We start from the raw sequence: 21771 nt of genomic DNA, 5'->3' as shown, positions 1-21771 counted from the left end.
GAATCGCATCTCTGCATGTCTGGCAGACATATCAGTGTGGATGACGGATCACCACCTCAAGCTGAACCTCGGCAAGACGGAGCTGCTCTTCCTCCCGGGGAAGGACTGCCCGTTCCATGACCTCGCCATTACGGTTGACAACTCCATTGTGCCCTCCTCCCAGAGTGCTAAGAGCCTTGGCGTGACCCTGAACAACACCCTGTCGTTCTCCGCTAACATCAAGGCGGTGACCCGATCCTGTAGGTTCATGCTCTACAACATTCGCAGAGTACGACCCTGCCTCACACAGGAAGCGGCGCAGTTCCTAATCGAGGCACTTGTCATCTCCCGCCTGGATTACTGCAAATCGCTGTTGGTGGGGCTCCCTGCCTGTGCCATCAAACCCCAACAACTCATCCAGAACGCCGCAGCCCGTCTGGTGTTCAACCTTCCCAAGTTTTCTCACATCACCCCGCTCCTCCGCACACTCCACTGGCTTCCAGTTGAAGCTCGCATCTGCTACAAGACCATGGTGCTTGCCTATGGAGCTGTGAGGGGAACGGCACCTCCGTACCTTCAGGCTCTGATCAGTCCCTACACCCAAAGAAGGGCACTGCGTTCATCCACCTCTGGCCTGCTCGCCTCCCTACCTCTGCGGAAGCACAGTTCCCGCTCAGCCCAGTCAAAACTGTTCGCTGTTCTGGCACCCCAATGGTGGAACAAGCTCCCTCACGATGCCAGGACAGCGGAGTCAATCACCACCTTCCGGAGACACCTGAAACCCCACCTCTTTAAGGAATACCTGGGATAGGATTAAGTAAAAACTGTTCGCTGCTCTGGCACCCCAATGGTGGAACAAGCTCCCTCACGATGCCAGGACAGCGGAGTCAATCACCACCTTCCCGGAGACACCTGAAACCCCACCTCTTTAAGGAATACCTGGGATAGGATTAAGTAATGAAGGTACGGAGGGAACGGCACCTCTGTACCTTCAGGCTCTGATCAGTCCCTACACCCAAAGAAGGGCACTGCGTTCATCCACCTCTGGCCTGCTCGCCTCCCTACCTCTGCGGAAGCACAGTTCCCGCTCAGCCCAGTCAAAACTGTTCGCTGCTCTGGCACCCCAATGGTGGAACAAGCTCCCTCACGATGCCAGGACAGCGGAGTCAATCACCACCTTCCGGAGACACCTGAAACCCCACCTCTTTAAGGAATACCTGGGATAGGATTAAGTAATCCTTCTACCCCCCCCCCACCCTCCCCCCCAAAAAAAGATATAGATGTACTATTGTAAAGTGGTTGTTCCACTGGATATCATAAGGTGAATGCACCAATTTGTAAGTCGCTCTGGATAAGAGCGTCTGCTAAATGACGTAAATGTAAATGTAAATGTAGGTAATACGGACATATTAAAATCAATGCAGCAGCGGGGAACAGAGCTGTAGAACTGACAAATATAGGGGAGGTAATAAACAGGTGATTGAGTGAGTCCAGGTGAGTCCAATATCGCTGAAGCGCGTGACTAGGGAAGGCAGGTGTGCGTAAGTGATGGTGGCAGGACTGCCCAATGCAGGGCAGCCTGGGGCCCTCGAGCACCAGGGGGGAAGAGCGGGAGCAGGCGTAACATTCCCCCCCCTCTAGGCGTAACATTCCCCCCCCTCTAACATTCCCACCTGGGCTAGCCGGCCGAGACATGGGCACTGGGCAAGCCGGCTGGAGGTAAACTCCCCACGAACAAGCAGGGGCGTGGGAGCCTGGCGAGCCGGCTGAAGCATAGGAGCCTGACGATCCGGCTGAGCCATGAACGCCTGTCGATCGCGCTGCGGCATGGAAGCGCGATGATCCGGCGGAGCATGACGTGGGATGGGAACCTGCCGAGCCAACCGAGGCAAGGAAACCTTTCGAGCCAGCTAGGACGTGGAAACCCGACGAGCTGGCTTAGGCACCCCCGGTTCCATCGTCGGCGGAATCCAAGCCCGACGTCACCAACAAAACAAGAAAACTCATGGGCCGGCTGGGCGAACAAGACCTGACGATCCGGCTGAGGCCCGACGTGGGATGGGCGCCTTCCGAGCCAACCGAGGAAAGGAAACCTCTCGAGCCAGCTAGGGCGTGGAAGCCCAAAGAGTTGGCTAGGCATCCCCGGTTCCATCGGCAGCGACCCAGGACCGACGTCACCACCAACCGGAACGCCAGTACTCCCCAATGCATTGTGTGATGGCTGCTGCATTCTGTAAGGACCGACGCCGGACAGGAGTTGAGAAGCAGGTACGGGAGTCAAACATTTAATAGGGAACAGATATAGAACAAGGCAGAAACAGCATCTGCACACAGGTAACACGGACATATTACAATCAGTGCAGCAACGTGGAACAGAGCTGGGGAATTGACAAATATAGAGGAGGTAATAAACAGGTGATTGTGTGTGTGTCCAGGTATCACTGAAGCGCGTGACTACGGAAGGCAGGTGTGTGTAAATGATGGTGGCAGGAGTGCGCAACACAGGGCAGGCGTGACAGTATGGTGACAGGTGTTCGGAATCACTTTGATACAAGGGGAGATTGTTTTTATTGTAACTTTCACATCTCTTGGGAGTCAACAACTTCTTTGTATGCAACATACAGTGCATTCGGAGAGTTACCGGACTTACCGGATTTCCGGTTACAACTTGCAGACTTGTTTACTTGCGGCTGTGCGTTTTGTTGCTAACCTTACTTTGCTACCTGACAACTTTACGGTTTTTACTTTTAATTACGTTTATATTTTTAGTTTTTCCCTCACTCAACTTTTTTTCATTCAACTTTTTCACTCCGGACGCTTAACCTGGACGTGGTTCGTCAGGACCTCCACCAGCCGAAGCTAAGTAGTAACATTAACATGATGCCTTCTAATTGCAGTCGCTGTACTCATAATATACAGGAGAACGATCGCCTTGCGGCGAGGATAGCTGTGCTGCAAGCTCAGCTTCAGACACAATCGTTAGGAAGGGGTAATTTCAGTGTAGGAAACGATGAAACAGCGTCTGTGCCACCAGTGAGTACAGATAGTAGTATAAATCCCCTTGCACGGTCCCCGCAGCCGGACAACTTTCTCATGGCTTCTGGAGGGAAATGCTGGAGGAATGCTCAACCGTTGTCGCTCATTCAGCCGACAGAAACTTTCAACCGGTTCTCCCCATTAAGCAGCGAGTCGGAGTCAGAAGCCGAGCCTTCTCTGGACTCTACTCCTCCCGTTACGGAGTCTGTGACGCCGAAGCCTCCCACCATTAGATCTGACAAATTGAAAAGCCTAGTCACTAGCGACTCCATTACCCGCAGTATTAGCCATAAAACGAATCATCCAGTGATCATACACTGTTTACCAGTGGCAGGGCTACCGACATTAAGGCTAATCTGAAGATGGTGCTGGCTAAAGCTAAAACTGGCGAGTGTAGAGAGTATAGGAATATTGTTATCCACGTCGGCACCAACGATTTTAGGATGAAACAGTCAGGGGTCACCAAGCGCAACATAGCTTCAGCGTGTAAATCAGCTAGAAAAATGTGTCGGCATCTCTGGCCCCCTCCCAGTTAGGGGGAGTGATGAGCTCTACAGCAGAGTCTCACAACTCAATCACTGGTTGAAAACTGTTTTCTGCCCCTCCCAAAATATAGAATTTGTAGATAATTGGCCCTCTTTCTGGGACTCACCCACAAACAGGACCAAGCCTGGCCTGTTGAGGAGTGATGGACTACATCCTAGCTGGAGGGGTGCTCTCATCTTATCTACGAACATAGACAGGGCTCTAACTCCCCTAGCTCCACAATAAGATAGGGTGCAGGCCAGGCAGCAGGATGTTAGCCAGCCTGCCAGCTTAGTGGAGTCTGCCACTAGCACAGTCAGTGTAGTCAGCTCAGCTATCCCCATTGAGACCGTGTCTGTGCCTCGACCTAGGTTGGGAAAAACTAAACATGGCGGTGTTCGCCTTAGCAATCTCACTAGAATAAAGACCTCCTCCATTCCTGCCATTATTGAAAGAGATTGTGATATCTCACAACTCAAAATAGAGCTACTTAATGTTAGATCCCTCACTTCAAAAGCAGTTATAGTCAATTAACTAATCACTGATCATAATCTTGATGTGATTGGCCTGACTGAAACATGGCTTAAGCCTGATGAATTTACTGTGTTAAATGAGGCCTCACCTCCTGGTTACACTAGTGACCATATCCCCCGTGCATCCCGCAAAGGCGGAGGTGTTGCTAACATTTACGATAGCAAATTTCAATTTACAAAAAAAAACGCCGTTTTCGTCTTTTGAGCTTCTAGTCATGAAATCTATGTAGCCTACTCAATCACTTTTTATAGCTACTCTTTACAGGCCTCCTTGGCATATACAGCATTCCTCACTGAGTTCCCTGAATTCCTATCGGACGTTGTAGTCATAGCAGATAATATTAAACATTTTGGTGACTTTAATATTCACATGGAAAAGTCCACAGACCCACTCCAAAAAAGCTTTCAGAGCCATCATCGACTCAGTGGGTTTTGTCCAACATGTCTCCGAACCTACTCACTGCCACAGTCATATTCTGGACCTAGTTTTGTCCCATGGAATAAATGTTATGGATCTTAAAGTTTTTCCTCATAATCCTGGACTATCGGACCACCATTTTATTACGTTTGCAATCGCAACAAATAATCTGCTCAGACCCCAGCCAAGGATCATCAAAAGTCATGCTATAAATTCTCAGACAACCCAAAGACTCCTTGATGCCCTTCCAGACTCCCTCTGCCAACCCAAGGACGTCAGAGGACAAAAATCAGTTAGCCACCTAACTGAGGAACTCAATTTAACCTTGCGCAATACCCTAGATGCAGTCGCACCCCTAAAAACGCAAAAGATTTGTCATAAGAAACTAGCTCCCTGGTATACAGAAAATACCCGAGCTCTGAAGCAAGCTTCCAGAAAATTGGAACAGAAATGGCGCCACACCAAACTGGAAGTCTTCTGACTAGCTTGGAAAGACAGTACCGTGCAGTATCAAAGAGCCCTCACTGCTGCTCGATCATCCTATTTTTACAACTTAGAGGAAAATAAGAACAATCCAAAATGTGTTTTTGATACTGTCGCAAAGCTAACTAAAAAGCAGCATTCCCCAAGAGAGGATGGCTTTCACTTCAGCAGTAATAAATTCATGAACTTCATTGAGGAAAAGATCATGATCATTAGAAAGCAAATTACGGACTCCTCTTCAAATCAGTTGTCCTGAGTCTGCACAACTCTGCCAGGACTAGGATCAAGGGAGACACTCAAGTGTTTTAATATTATATCTCTTGACACAATGATGAAATTAATCATGGCCTCTAAACCTTCAAGCTGCATACTGGACCCTATTCCAACTTAACTACTGAAAGAGCTGCTTCCTGTGCTTGGCCCTCCTATGTTGAACATAATAAACGGCTCTCTATCCACGGGATGTGTACCAAACTCATTAAAAGTGGCATTAATAAAGCCTCTCTTGAAAAAGCCAAACCTTGACCCAGAAAATATATAAACTATCGGCCTATATCGAAACCCAAATTGGTCTACACGGATAAGTTCTGGCCTGGTTTAGATCTTATCTTTCGGAAAGATATCAGTTTGTCTCTGTGGATGGCTTGTCCTTTGACAAATCAACTGTACATTTTGGTGTTCCTCAAGGTTCCGTTTTAGGACCACTATTGTTTTCACTATATATTTTACCTCTTGGGGAAATTATGCAGAAAAATAATCCATGCTTTTGTCACTTCTAGGTTAGACTACTGCAATGCTCTACTTTCCGGCTACCCGGATAAAGCACTAAATACACTTCTGTTATTGCTAAATACGGCTGCTAGAATCCTGACTAGAACCCCCAAAAATGTATCATATTACTCCAGTGCTAGCCTCCCTACACTGGCTTCCTGTTAAGGCAAGGGCTGATTTCAAGGTTTTACTGCTAACCTACAAAGCATTACATGGGCTTGCTCCTACCTATCTTTCCAATTTGGTCCTGCCGTACATACCTACACGTTCGCTACGGTCACAAGACGCAGGCATCCTAACTGTCCCTAGAATTTCTAAGCAAACAGCTGGAGGCAGGGCTTTCTCCTATAGGGATTAGAGGTTGACTGATTATGATTTTTCAACGCCGATACCGATTATTGGAGGACCAAAAAAGGCCGATACCGATTACTCGGCCGATTTTTATTTATTTATTTGTAATAATGACAATTACAACAATACTGAATGAACACTTATTTTAACTTAATATAATACATCAATAAAATCAATTTAGCCTGAAATAAATAATGAAACATGTTCAATTTGGTTTAAATAATGCAAAAACATAGTTTTGGAGAAGAAAGTAAAAGTGCAATATGTGCCATGTAAGAAAGCTAACGTTTAAGTTCCTTGCTCAGAACATGAGAACATATGAAAGCTGGTGGTTCCTTTTAACACGAGTCCTCAATATTCCCAGGTAAGACATTTTAGGTTGTAGTTATTATAGGAATTATAGGACTATTTCTCTCTATACGATTTGTATTTCATACACCTTTGACTATTGGATGTTCTTATAGGCACTTTAGTATTGCCAGTGTAACAGCATAGCTTCCGTCCCTCTCCTCGCTCCTACCTGGGCTCGAACCAGGAACACATCGACAACAGCCACCCTCGAAGCAGCGTTACCCATGCAGAGCAAGGGGAACAACTACTCCCAGTCTCAGAACGAGTGACGTTTGAAACGCTATTAGCGCGCACCCTAACTAGCTAGCCATTTCACATGGGTTACACCAGCCTAATCTTGGGAGTTGATAGGCTTGAAGTCATAAACAGTGCAGTTCTTGAAGCACAGCAAAGAGCTGCTGGCAAAACGCACGAAAGTGCTGTTTGAATGAATGCTTACGAGCCTGCTGCTGCCTACCACCGCTCAGTCAGACTGCTCTATCAAATCTTAGACTTAATTATAATGTAATAAACACACAGAAATATGAGCCTTAGGTCATTAATATGGTCGAATCCGGAAACTATCATCTCGAAAACAAAACGTTTTTCCTTTCAGTGAAATACAGAACCGTTCTGTATTTTATCTAATGGGTGGCATCCCTAAGTCTAAATGTTCCTGTTACATTGCACAACCTTCAATGTTATGTCATAATTACGTAAAATTCAGGCAAATTAGTTCGCAACTGTTGCATATACCCTGACTCTGCGTGCAATGAACGCAAGAGAAGTGACACAATTTCACCTGGTTAATATTGCCTGCTAACCTGGATTTCTTTTAGCTAAATATGCAGGTTTAAAAATATATACTTCTGTGTATTGATTTTAAGAAAGGCATTGATGTTTATAGTTAGGTACAGTCGTGCAAAGATTGTACTTTTTTCGCAAATGCGCTTTTGTTAAAACCAGTTGGGGCTAGGGGGCAGTATTTTCACGGCCAGATAAAATACGTACCCGATTTAAACTGGTTACTACTCTTGCCCAGAAACGAGAATATGCATATAATAAGTAGATTTGGATAGAAAAGACTCTAAAGTTTCTAAAACTGTATGATTGGTGTCTGTGAGTATAACAGAACTCATATGGCAGGCCAAAACCTGAGAAGATTCCATACAGGAAGTGCACTGTCTGACAAATTCTTGTCCTTCTGTTGCATCTCTATCGAAAATACAGCATCTGTGCTGTAACGTGACACTTTCTAAGGCTTCCATTGGCTCTCTAAAGCCGCCAGAAAGTGGAATGGGGTGTCTGCTGTCTCTGGGCAAAGTACAGCAGCAGAATTTGTAAGTGGTCAGCCTGGGGACAGTGAGACTGAGATGTCATCTGATGAAGATCATCAAAGGTTAGTACTGCATTTAGCTGTGGTTTTGGTTTTTGTGACATATATGCTTGCTTTGAAAATGGCTGTGTGATTATTTTTGGCAGGGTACTCTCCTGACATAATCTAATGTTTTGCTTTCGCTGTAAAGCCTTTTTGAAATCGGACAATGTGGTTAGATTAACGAGAGTCTTGTCTTTAAAATGGTGTAAAATAGTCATATGTTTGAGAAATTGAAGTTATAGCATTTTTGAGGTATTTGTATTTCGCGCCACGCGATTCCACTGGCTGTTGACTAGGGTGGGACGCAAATGTCCCACCTAGCCCATAGAAGTTAAATCATCCCCCATTTGGCGAAGTCGGCTGTCTTTGTTAGGAAGAAATAGTCATCACAGTTCGCAACGAGCCAGGCGGCCTAAACTGCTGCATATACCCTGACTCTGTTGCAAGAGAATTGACACATTTTCCCTAGTTAAAAGAAATGAATGTTAGCAGGCAATATTAACCTGTTAGGGCTAGGGGGCAGTATTGACACAGCCGGATAAAAAACGTACCCGATTTAATCTGGTTACTACTCCTGCCCAGTAACTAGAATATGCATATAATTATTGGCTTTGGATAGAAAACACCCTAAAGTTTCTAAAACTGTTTGAATGGTGTCTGTGAGTATAACAGAACTCATATGGCAGGCCAAAAACCTGAGAAGATTCCATGCAGGAAGTGGCCTGTCTGACAAATTGTGTTTCATCTTGGCTCTTTTTATTGAAGACTGAGGATCTTTGCAATAACATGACACTTCCTACGGCTCCCATAGGCTCTCAGAGCCCGGGAAAAAGCTGAACGATATCGAGGCAGGCTCTGGCTGAAACACTTTATCGCTTTTGGCAAGTGGCCGATCAGAGTACTATGGGCTTAGGCGCGTGCCCGAGTCGACCGAATGCTTTATTTTCTTTCATCTGTTTACCTAAACGCAGATTCCCGGTCGGAATATTATCGCTTTTTTATGAGAAAAATGGCATAAAAATTGATTTTAAACAGCGGTTGACATGCTTCGAAGTACGGTAATGGAATATTTAGATTTTTTTTGTCACGAAATGCGTCATGCTCGTGACCCTTATTTACACTTCGGATAGTGTCTTGAACGCACGAACAAAACGCCGCTATTTGGATATAACAATGGATTATTTTGAACCAAACCAACATTTGTTATTGAAGTAGCAGTCCTGGGAGTGCATTCTGACGAAGAACACCAAAGGTAATCAAACTTTTCTAATAGTAAATCGGAGTTTGGTCAGGGCTAAACTTGGTGGGTGTCTAAATAGCTAGCCGTGATGGCTGGGCTATCTACTCAGAATATTGCAAAATGTGCTTTCACCGAAAAGCTATTTTAAAATCGGACACCTCGATTGCACAAAGGAGTTCTGTATCTATAATTCTTAAAATAATTGTTATGTTTTTTGTGAACGTTTATCGTGAGTAATTTAGTAAATTCACCGGAGGTTTGCGGGGGGTATGCTAGTTCTGAACGTCACATGCTAATGTAAAAAGCTGGTTTTTGATATAAATATGAACTTGATTGAACAGAACATGCATGTATTGTATAACATAATGTCCTAGGGTTGTCATCTGATGAAGATCATCAAAGGTTAGTGCTACATTTAGCTGTGGTTTGGGTTTATGTGACATTATATGCTAGCTTGAAAAATGGGTGTCTGATTATTTCTGGCTGGGTACTCTGTTGACATAATCTAATGTCTTGCTATCTCTCTCAGAATGACCTTCTTGATCCTAATCAGTCAGGTTTCAAGACTGGGCATTCAACTGAGACTGCTCTTCTCTGTGTCACGGAGGCTCTCCGCACTGCTAAAGCTAACTCTCTCTCCTCTGCTCTCATCCTTCTAGACCTATCTGCTGCCTTTGATACCGTGAACCATCAGATCCTCCTCTCCACCCTCTCCGAGCTGGGCATCTCCGGCGCCGCCCACGCTTGGATTGCGTCCTACCTGACAGGTCGCTCCTACCAGGTGGCGTGGCGAGAATCTGTCTCCGCACCACGTGCTCTCACCACTGGTGTCCCCCAGGGCTCTGTTCTTGGCCCACTCCTATTCTCGCTATACACCAAGTCACTTGGCTCTGTCATATCCTCACATGGTCTCTCATATCATTGCTATGCAGATGACACACAATTAATCTTCTCCTTTTCCCCTTCTGACAACCAGGTGGCGAATCGCATCTCTGCATGTCTGGCAGACATATCAGTGTGGATGACGGATCACCACCTCAAGCTGAACCTCGGCAAGACGGAGCTGCTCTTCCTCCCGGGGAAGGACTGCCCGTTCCATGATCTCGCCATCACGGTTGACAACTCCCTTGTGTCCTCCTCCCAGAGTGCTAAGAGCCTTGGCGTGACCCTGGACAACACCCTGTCGTTCTCCACCAACATCAAGGCGGTGACCCGATCCTGTAGGTTCATGCTCTACAACATTCGCAGAGTACGACCCTGCCTCACACAGGAAGCGGCGCAGGTCCTAATCCAGGCACTTGTCATCTCCCGTCTGGATTATTGCAACTCGCTGTTGGCTGGGCTCCCTGCCTGTGCCATTAAACCCCTACAACTCATCCAGAACGCCGCAGCCCGTCTGGTGTTCAACCTTCCCAAGTTCTCTCACGTCACCCCGCTCCTCCGCTCTCTCCACTGGCTTCCAGTCGAAGCTCGCATCCGCTACAAGACCATGGTGCTTGCCTACGGAGCTGTGAGGGGAACGGCACCCCCGTACCTTCAGGCTCTGATCAGGCCCTACACCCAAACAAGGGCACTCCGTTCATCCACCTCTGGCCTGCTCGCCTCCCTACCTCTGAGGAAGCACAGTTCCCGCTCAGCCCAGTCAAAACTGTTCGCTGCTCTGGCACCCCAATGGTGGAACAAGCTCCCTCACTACGCCAGGACAGCGGAGTCAATCACCACCTTCCGGAGACACCTGAAACCCCACCTCTTCAAGGAATACCTGGGATAGGATAAAGTAATCCTTCTAACCCCCCCCCCTTAAAAGATTTAGATGCCCTTTTGTAAAGTGGTTGTTCCACTGGATATTATAAGGTGAATGCACCAATTTGTAAGTCGCTCTGGATAAGAGCGTCTGCTAAATGACTTAAATGTAAATGTAAATGTAATGTAAATGTTGTAAAGCCTTTTTGAAATCGGACAGTGTGGTTAGATTAACGAGAGTCTTATCTTTAAAATGGTGTAAAATAGTCAATGGTTTGAAAAATTGAAGTTTTTGCATTTTTGAGGAATTTGAATAACGCGCCACGGGATTACACTGGCTGTTGAGTAGCCCATAAAGGTTAACTAAATATGCAGGTTTAAAAATATATACTTGTGTATTGATTTTAAGAAAGGCATTGATGTTTATGGTTATTTACACATTGGAGCAACGTGTACCTGTAACGCGGGTTGTATAAAGGGGACCAAGGCGCAGCGTGTATAGTGCTCATATTTACTTTTAATGAATACACTTTAACAAAAAACAACAAAACGACCGATAACAGTTCCGTCAGGTGACATACACTAAACAGAAAACAACTACCCACAAAAAACCCAGGAAGAAAAACCCCTACTTAAATACGATCTCCAATCAGAGGCAACGAGGATCAGCTGCCTCCAATTGGAGATTAACCCAAACAACCCCAACATAGAAATAGAAAAACTAGAACTTAAACATAGAAAACATAGAAAACCCAAAACACCCCCTGTCACGCCCTGACCTACTCTACTATAGAAAATGACATCTTACTAGGGTCAGGACGTGACAGTACCCCCCCCAAAGGTGCAGACCCCGAATGCAACAAAAACAAAAGAAACCACAAAACAAAAGGGAGGGTAGGGAGGGTGATACTTGACTATGACGGCTCAAATGCAGTCCACATAACCTTAACCTCCAGCATAGGAGGCGGCTCCGGTTCCGGGTGTACTCCCCGCTCCACCCGCTGATCCTTCTGCTTTATTACCACCTGACCGTGGATCGTCGTCAAAGGAACCGGACTGTAGATTATTGCTGGAGGTTCTGGGCTACGGGCCGTCGCTGGAGGTTCTGGGCTGCAGACCGCCGTTGAAGACTCTGGGCTGCAGACTGTCGCTGGAGGCTCCGGACTGGGGAGCGTAGCTGGAGGCTCCATACTGGGGAGCGTCGCTGGAGGCTCCGGACTGGGGAACGTCGCTGGAGGCTCCGGACTAGGGAGCGTCGCTGGAAGCTCCGGACTGGGAGGCGTCATAATAGGTTCCGGACGAGTGACCGTTGCTGCTGTCTCCATGCCATGGATCATCTCTACAGGTTCCGCGCCAAGGATTATCACTGGAGGCTTCTTATACCATGGATTATCTCTACAGGTGCCGGGCCATGGATTATTCTTACAGGCTTCGTGCCATGGTTTATCCCTACAGGCTCCGGACCATTTATAATCCCTCCAGGTTTTTTGCCAAGGATTATTTCTTCAGGTTCCGGGCCATGGATTACCTCTTCAGGCTTCGTGCCATGGAATATCCCTACAGGCTCCGGGCCATGGATCACCACTAGAGGCTTAGTGCCATGGATCATCTCTACAGGCGTCGGACCATCGATTATCACTGGAGGCTTTGTACGTGGAGCAGGAACCGGTCTCACCGGACTGAGGAGACGCACTGAGGACCGAATGCTCAAAGCAGGCACCGGCCTTACTGGGTTATGGATGCGCACTGGAGGGAGAGTGCGAGGAGCAGGCACAGGACGTACTGGATGATGGAGGCGCACTGGAGGGAAAGCGTGAGGAGCAGGCACAGGACGTACTGTGCTATGGAGGCGCACTGGAGAGAGAGTGCGAGAGGCAGGCACATGCTCACCACAAAAAGCATGGGGAGTTGGCTCAGGTCCCAGTCCTGGCCCAGCCAAACTACCCGGGCACACAGGTAGTACTTAAATACGATCTCCAATCAGAGGCAACGAGGATCAGCTGCCTCCAATTGGAGATTAATCCAAACAATCCCAACATAGAAATAGAAAAACTAGAAATTAATTATAGAAATAGAAAACATAGAAAACCCAAAACACCCCCTGTCATGCCCTGACCTACTCTACTATAGAAAATGACATCTTACTAGGGTCAGAACGTGACAGTACCTAAGCGATTATATGCAACGCAGGACAGGCTAGATAAACTAGTAATATCATCAACCATGTGTAGTTAACTAGTGATTATGATTGATTGATTGTTTTTTATAAGATAAGTTTAATGCTAGCTAGCAACTTACCTTGGCTTCTTACTGCATTCGCGTAACAGGCAGGCTCCTTGTGGAGTGCAATGTAAAGCAGGTGGTTAGAGCGTTGGACTAGTTAACCGTAAGGTTGCAAGATTGAATCCCCGAGCTGACAAGGTAAACATTTGTCATCTGCCATTGAACAAGGCAGTTAACACACCATTCCTAGGCCGTCATTGAAAATAAGAATGTGTTCTTAACTGACTTGCCAAGTTAAATAAAGGTATAAGAAAAAGAAAAAGGAAAATTATTTAAAAAAAATACCGGCCATTCTAATAGAGATCAATTTTTATGGAATGGTCTGCCTACCCATGTGAGAGACGCAGACTCGGTCTCAACCTTTAAGTCTTTATTGAAGACTCATCTCTTCAGTAGGTCCTATGATTGAGTGTAGTCTGGCCCAGGAGTGTGAAGGTGAACGGAAAGGCACTGGAGCAACGAACCGCCCTTGCTGTCTCTGCCTGGCCGGTTCCCCTCTCTCCACTGGGATTCTCTGCCTCAAACCCTATTACAGGGGCTGAGTCACTGGCTTACTGGTGCTCTTCCATGCCGTCCCTGGGAGAGGTGTGTCACTTGAGTGGGTTGAATCACTGAGTGGGTTGAAACCCTGACCTGTTCACCGGACGTGCTTGTTGCACCCTCGACAACTACTATGATTATTATTATTTGACCATGCTGGTCATTTATGAACATTTTAACATTTTAACATCTTGACCATGTTCTGTTATAATATCCACCCTGCACAGCCAGAAGAGGACTGGCCACCCCTCATAGCCTGGTTCCTCTCTAGGTTTCTTCCTAGGTTTTTGGCCTTTCTATGGAGTTTTTCCTAGCCACCGTGCTTCTACACCTGCATTGCTTGCTGTTTGGGGTTTTAGGCTGGGTTTCTGTACAGCACTTTGTGGCATCAGCTGATGTAAGAAGGGCTATATAAATACATTTGATTTGATTTGATATTCAGACTTTTCCCACATTTTGTTACGTTACAGCCTTATTCTAAAACGGATGCAATAAGTTGTGTTCCTCCTCAATCTACACACAATACCCCATAATGACAAAGCGAAAACAGTTTTTTATAAATTTCTGCAAATGTATTAAAAATAATAACAGAAATACCTTTACAAAAATATTATGTCAAGGCACAGATCTGGAGAAGGACACCAAAACATTTTTGCAGCATTGAAGGTCCAAGAACATAGTGGCCTCTATTTTTAAATGGAAGAAGTTTGGAACCACCAAGACTCTTCCTAGAGCTGGTGTCCCGCCCTGTCACGTTCTGACCTGTAAAGGTGCTATTTGTTAGTGTTTAGTATGGTCAGGACGTGGCAGGGGGTATTTTGTTTATATGTTTCGGGGATTGTTAGTCTGTGTATAGACAAGGGGTGTTTGATTAGAGTGGTCTAGAGTTTTGGTATATGTTCTATGTTAGGGCATTTTCTATGTTTATTCTAGTTACTCTGTTTCTATGTGCAGTTTTGTTCTTGACCTTCAATTGGAAGCAGCGGCTCCTCGTTGCTTCTGATTGAAGGTCCTATAATTAGGGGTTTGTTTGTATTGTGGATTGTGGGTAGTTGTATTCTGTTTTGTGCTTGTCACCTGACAGAACTGTTAGTGTCATTTCCGTTAATTGTATACGTGTTTCATTTGTTTCTCCTTCTTCAATATTAAAAAGATGAGTATACACTTCCCTGTTGCGTCTTGGTCCTCCACACACGACACGCGTTACAGAACTACCCACCAGACCTGGACCAAGCAACAGAAGAGGGAGCAGCCAAGGAAGCAGGAGGATTACAGGGAATTGTGGTCATGGGAGGAAATCCTGGCGGGAGAAGGTCCGTGGCGAAGGAACGGTGAGGACCGGGAGAAGTACGTTGGGACACAGCTAGCAAGGAAGCCTGAGAGGCAGCCCCAATAATTTTTTGGGGGGGGGCACACGGGGTTGGTGGCTAGTCAAAGGATGCCCCTTAAGCCAACACCTCGTGCTTATTATGGGGAGCACATGGAGTGGAGAGCGCCGAAGTACGAAGAAGTACGCAAGATCTCGCCCATGCGCACGCACATCCGGTGCGTGTGATCTCAGCCCCAAGCAAAGGCCGTGCTAGAGTGGGCATCCAGCCTGGAAGGAGGATGCCAGCCCAATATGTCTATATATATATATATCGGTACGCCTCCGATGTCCAGGCTACAGGACACCTCCTCTACGCACGGCGACCATCAGGCCCCTGCATAGCCCAGTCCGCCCTGTACCAGCACCCCGAACGTACAGGGCTACTACTGCCATCCAGCCAGGACGGGTTGTGCAGGAGGTGAGCTCGAGACTTCCAGTACTCACCCAAGGCCCGGTGTATCCCACTCCTGCTCCTCGTAGAAGCCCTCAGGTGCGTGTATCCAGTCTGGCTCCTCCGAAGCCAGCACCGCGCACCAGGCTTCCAGGACAGCAGCCCAGTCCAGCTCGACCTATTCCGGCTCCCCGCACAAGCCTACAGGTGCGTGTCTCCAGTCTGGCTCCTCCGAAGCCAGCACCGCGCACCAGGCTTCCCGAACGGCAGCTCAGTCCAGCTCGACCTATTCCTGCACCACGCACCATCCTACAGGTGCGTGTCTCTAGTCTGACTCCCCCGAAGCTAGCACCACGCACCAGGCTCCCAGTGCGGCAGCCCAGCCCAACTCGTCCTACTCTTGCCCCTAGCACTAGCCCTGAGGTACGTGGGCCTAGTCCGGCGTCCCCTACGCCAGCCCCACGTACCAGGCCTTCAGTGCACGCGCCTCGCCCAGATGGCACAGCGACAGCGTCTCGCCCAGAGTGCCCAGCGACAGCGCCTAACCCAGAGTGGCAGACAACAGCGTCTCAGTCAGAGTGCCCGATGACAGTGCCTCAGCCCGAGTGTCCAGCACCTATGCCCGAGAGAGAAGTGGCCCACAGTCCACGACCAGAGTCACATGACAGTCCAGTGCAACCAGAGTCGCCCGTAGCGAGGATCCCAAGTCCGAGGTCGACAAAGAGGGACCTCGCCCCAGAGTCTGCCAAGAAGAGGGGTGAGCAAGTGGCGGAGCGAGGGATACGTCCCGCTCCAGAGCCACCTCCGTAGGGACGAGTATGCGGGAAGGGGGGAGCGTTGGAGAGGCATCGTCGGTGATGGTGGCCGCCCTCCCTTCCCTCCCATATAAGCTGGATTTTTGTATTTTCTTTTTGTTAGGTGCATCCGGGGTTTGCACCTTTGGGGGGGGGGGGGGGGGTACTGTCACATTCTGACCTGTAAAGGTGTTATTTGTTAGTGTTTAGTATGGTCAGGACGTGGCAGGGGGTATTTTGTTGATATGTTTCGGGGATTGTTAGTCTGTGTATAGACAAGGGGTGTTTGATTAGAGTGGTCTAGAGTTTTGGTATATGTTCTATGTTAGGGCATTTTCTATGTTTATTCTAGTCACTCTGTTTCTATGTGCAGTTTTGTTCTAGACCTTCAATTGGAAGCAGCGGCTCCTCGTTGCTTCTGATTGAAGGTCCTATAATTAGGGGTTTGTTTGTATTGTGGATTGTGGGTAGTTGTATTCTGTTTTGTGCTTGTCACCTGACAGAACTGTTAGTGTCGTTTCTGTTAATTGTATACGTGTTTATTTTGTTTCTTCTTCTTATATTATCTTATATTAAAAAGAGAAGATGAGTATACACTTCCCTGTTGCGTCTTGGTCCTCCACACACGACAATCGTTACACGCCCAAAGTGAGCAATTAGGCAAGAAGGGCCTTGGTCAGGGAGGTGACCAAGAACCGATTGTCACTCTCACAGAGATCCAGAGTTCCTCTGTGGACATGGAAGAACCTTCCAGAAGGACAGCCATTTCTGCAGCACTCCACCAATCAGGCCTTTATGGTAGAGTGGCCAGCCCGCTTGGAGTTTGCCAAAAGGTACCTAAAGACTCTCAGACCATGAGAAACAAGATTCTCTGGTCTTATGAAACCAAGATTGAACTCTTTGGCCTGAATGCCAAGCGTCAAATCTGGAGGAAACCTGGCATCATTCCCTATGGTGAAGCATGGTGGTGGCAGCATCATGCTGTGGGGATGTTCTTCAGCGGCAGGGACTGGGAGACAGGATCAAGGGAAAGATCAACGGAGCAAGGTACAGATCGATCCTTGATGAAAATCTGCTCCAGAGCGCTCAGGTGGAAGGTTCACCTTCCAACAGGACGACCCAAAGCACACAGCCAAGACAATGCAGGACTGGCTTTGGGACAAGTCTCTGAATGTTTTGAGTGGCCCAGCCAGAGCCAGGACTTGAACCCGATTGAACCTCTAGAGAGACCTGAAAATAGCCGTGCAGTGTCGTTGCCCATCCAACTTGACAGAGCTTGAGAGGAAGACTATTAGTAATATGAGTCATAAAGCCAAATTCATTTCTTTACTCTTTGTCGTCATCATTAAAACATTTATCCAGTTTTGCTGCTAATGAGATGCACTATTCCTTGTTACCATTTAAAAAAATATATGTTTTAAATTTTAACTGCATTGTTGGGAAAGGCTTGTAAGCAAGAATTTCATGGTAAAGTCTTCACCAGTTGTATTCGGTGCATGTGACAAATCAAATTTGATTTGTTAGGCTACAGTACATTTTGGGGATAGTAAACAAAGCTAACTAGATAAACCTGACTAGCTTGGCTTGTAGTGGTACTAGCAAGTCCCCGAGTCGATCACGAAATTGTACTGTACTGAACAACACTACCTCATGTAAAAAGAGAGCTTATATTGCTAGCTAGCTACCGACCGCAAAACCCCTTACTCGTTTGTAATTTGCCCTCCTGGTCCATCTGGACTAGGCTGCTGCCGCCAGTTAATGTTGGAGGTTCCGAAGAACATTTCCAGCACCCCTCTATCTATATGTGCGTTGAAACTTTGGTCTGTCACACACACACACACACACACACACACACACACACACACACACACACACACACACACACACACACACACACACACACACACACACACACACCACACACACACACACACACACACACACACACACACACACACAGGACCCATGGTGTCTGCAATGACCCTCTCCACTAAGAACTGTCCAGGATCAAATTTTTGCAGCACAGACATTCCTCTTCTGTCGACATGGCTGGACAGCACCTACATAGGCACCACCAGTTGAAATCTGACTGTGTTACCCCAGGATCAGGAGCAACGGAGGCAGCTGACTAGACCAGATAGACCAGGAGGGCAAATGTCAATTCTTGTTTAGTCTCACAATTCTTGTTCTTGCTGGCTCAATGTCTCTTTAGTGTATTCCGGCTCAAATTAATAAGGCTGTATGTCCCTAGGTAAAATAACATCAAAACAATGTTTTGTTGTGCAACTCTTCTTGGAAAGAGGAATTATCAGAAGCAGCCATAGATAGACAGTGCCCGGTAAAATAGCTCCTGTGTACCGCCCCCATTTTGAAAAGCTCGCTTTCAAGGGTGGGAACATAAATGGACAAGGAAGTAGGGCTCCCATCAGGCTGTAGTCTTTACAAAGCAAGGGAAAATGAGTCAGCCTAGATATCCTGCAATGTCCTGGCAGATAAAAACATTGTTGAAATAAGTCCATTGGCTCTATTGAACAAGGTAAACCATATCTACTCGGTGAAACACAAAGCACAATGTTTTAACAAAACATGACTCAATCAACCGATGACATTATTTGTTGAACTCTCCCGCGATGCGAAAATAAATAAAAAAGGCCACTATAGTCCATAATAATGTCTGAAATACCTATCACTCATCATTATGTAGGGAGACTAGAAAAACACCCGTAATAGTGTCTAGGGGTGAAGTTTCCCGTTAATATTGGAAAAAGCTACGGTGGCATGCCAGAGACAGGTTAGTTTATACATGTGAACTAATCCATACAGTTTTAAATGCAGTACTGTTTTGAAAAGTTGAGACTTACAATAAACAGAGGGGGGCTGTAACAATGGTTAGGTGTAAGTCTCAGGCTGGACATATTGGCAGTTAGGCTCTTTAGACGAATGCCAATAGGCTCTTTGGAAGGGTTGCCAGGAAAAAAACTTTATTGAGAGCAACCAATGTAAAAACCTGGAGTTTGCTAAACGACATTGGCACTTGGATTGAAACCAGGTACTATGATCGTATGAGACGGAAATAGAGGTCTTTGGCCACGCACACCAGAGTTGGGTTTTGCGTCGAAATAAGGATGCATGTGAGGAAAGAACCTCATACCTACTGAAAAATATGGTGCTTGAATATATGATGTTTTGGGGTTGTTTTGCTTCCACTGGTCCTGGTGCCCTTGTTAAGATCAGCAGCATCATGAACATTTTAGCTAAAAATCTGGTTGCCTCTGCCAGGAGGCTGAAATTTGGCATCTTGTGGATCTTCCAGAAACACACTGACACCAAGCACACCACACAGAAATTGTTAATTGAACACAAAATCCACATGTTGCAATGGCCATCTCAGTCTCCGGACGCCATTAAAAACCTGTGGTTTGAATTGAAGAGGGCAGTCCATAAGGGCAGATGAAGGATATCAAGGGATCTGGAAAGATTCTGTATGGAGGAATGTCTAAGATCCCTCCCAATGTGTTCTCCAACTCATAAAACATTTTAGAACAAGGCTCGGTGCTGTTAACCTCTCAAGGTGAGGTTTTGAAACGTATTGAAAACATGGGTGTCAATAATTTTGACCGCTACCTTTTTGAGAGGAAAAAATATTACTTCATAAACTAAATCTCTTTATCTGATCAATTGTATTAGTATAAAATAATATAATTTCCAATTTTTTTGAAGGGTATAATACAGCTCAGTATTTTAATTATTTAGTAATTTTTTTCTCATCTTTATCAAGGTAGTCAATAATTTCCTACCCCACTGTAGATTTGATTGATTACATTTCTGAAGTCCACTCACCTTGCATGGCAGACTGATCTCAAACAGGTCCAGTCGGGTGTTGTTCCAATGTTGGATGATGTCAGCTAATCTCTGCCACTCTTCCTTCCCCGCCATGTCCAGTCAACCGAGTAAATACTAAAGTAACAGTCTTATATCTTCAAAATGATCCTTGTTTTTGGCCACAATCTTCAGCCAGTGCAGTGTGTGGTGCAGATACTGTACTCAAACGGCTGACATCTGGTGGAGTGTGCAGAGTTAAATCATTGAGATTGATCATGAAGATAGTTGCATGCTTGCTACAGTACGTATGAGTGCATTCCACCCTCCTTTATTGAGGTCCAGGAAGTGATCACGCTTGAGTGGATTCCACTTCTCATGCATATCTGTGATTTCCACTAGAATCTATGTTTACAGGTCATCAATCCAGCCCATTCAACCAGATCATTAATGTAGGGCAGCTTTTGTTACAGCTCTTGACGCTTACAGGACAACTCACAATGGAACAAAGACCCTAATATACATGAACAACCAATTAAATGTTCTTTAAAAAGAAAAATGCTATTGTCGTCTGGATGTTGAAAATACTATTGTATTCCATGATTCCATCAGTAGTATTTTTCCGAAGGTTTTACAGTACAAAATTACTTTCAATATGTTTATTGTCATCATAAAATAATGTGCATTAAACAAACAATTCTTATGGTTTGAAACAAATATTTCATGATGTTATAAACAGTATTTGAAAGACAAGTGTTTCTTCTTTGCTCTTCTCTTCCTCCTACTCTACATGTCACTTTTCTTCCTCCCAAGCCTCACTGAGTAACAGATAGCAATATGTAAGTCTATAAATTAGTGTAAAACTGTGTGAAATTTACACAAATATATTAAATAGTTTACATGATGTAGTCCTTTCTGTTGGAGTCTTTTCCTTTCAAGTCTTTTCCTTTTGTGTTTTGTTTGCATCTCCTCCTGGTAACGCAAAATGGGCATATTAAGCGACTATGGCATAAACCTAAACAAACACAAGCATTTAAGTTTTCCACGTCTTCTATGGTCTCAGGCATATTGATGCCTCTTATCTCTGGTAATATCATGACCAGTCCATTGTACAGCACAGACATGACACCTACAGATATACATGGTACAGTATTATCAAGCAGTGTAGCCGACAGTTCTGAGATGCAGAAATATGAGCTGTATATACACTGAGTATACAAAACATTAAGAACACCTGCTCTTTCCATGACATAGACTGACCAGGTGAATGCGCTTTCAACACCTTTTAGTGTTCATGCAACTCAAAATTAGGAAGGTGTTCCTAATGTCTGGTATACTCAGTGTAAACTGCCATGAGATATCACAGTAAAATTGCCATGAAATATCAATAATTAGAAAACGTTACTGAATATGAGTCTCGATATAGAGTACACTACATCATATCCAATATCCTTTTTTGAACATTTGTTTACACAATGTATGCAGTATAATACCTTATTATTGTATGTTACTGCGTGTATTACTACCGGTATGTAATCCAGGTTGTGAAAACAGAATTAAGCAGCATTAATGAGTTTCATTTTATTATTACCTGAGAGGTGTTGGATACAGCTTAGAGTTGGCAAAGTTCAGTCTCGATTCCAATGGCAACAGATAGCCTCCCAATGATCGCTATGGTTTTCTTCAGCCACACATAGTCTGTAGCAAAACGAAAAGAAATGGTTGAATTGATTAATAAACTACGTAATATATTTTTAACGGCCAAATGAAGCAGAATGGTCATCCCAG

At 45.8% G+C, this 21771-nt stretch overlaps 1 protein-coding gene across 1 annotated transcript in view; it reads right to left on the bottom strand.

The window, feature by feature from the left end:
- LOC106603236 (afadin) overlaps nucleotides 1–20281 on the bottom strand; it is a 58314-nt gene extending 38033 nt beyond the window's left edge. Inside the window, exon 1 of the mRNA XM_014196616.3 lies at nucleotides 20005–20281. Within this exon, the coding sequence (XP_014052091.3) occupies nucleotides 20005–20100 (96 nt within the window). The 5' untranslated portion in view covers nucleotides 20101–20281. The remainder of the gene's footprint in view (nucleotides 1–20004) is intronic.
- Between the last annotated feature and the right edge of the window lie 1490 nt (nucleotides 20282–21771).

This window comes from Salmo salar, chromosome 01 (genome assembly GCF_965601325.2).
Source record: "Salmo salar chromosome 01, fSalSal1, whole genome shotgun sequence".
Lineage (NCBI taxonomy): Eukaryota > Metazoa > Chordata > Actinopteri > Salmoniformes > Salmonidae > Salmo > Salmo salar.
Note: the sequence above shows the minus strand (reverse complement) of the source record. Positions and strands in the feature narration are given on the sequence as shown.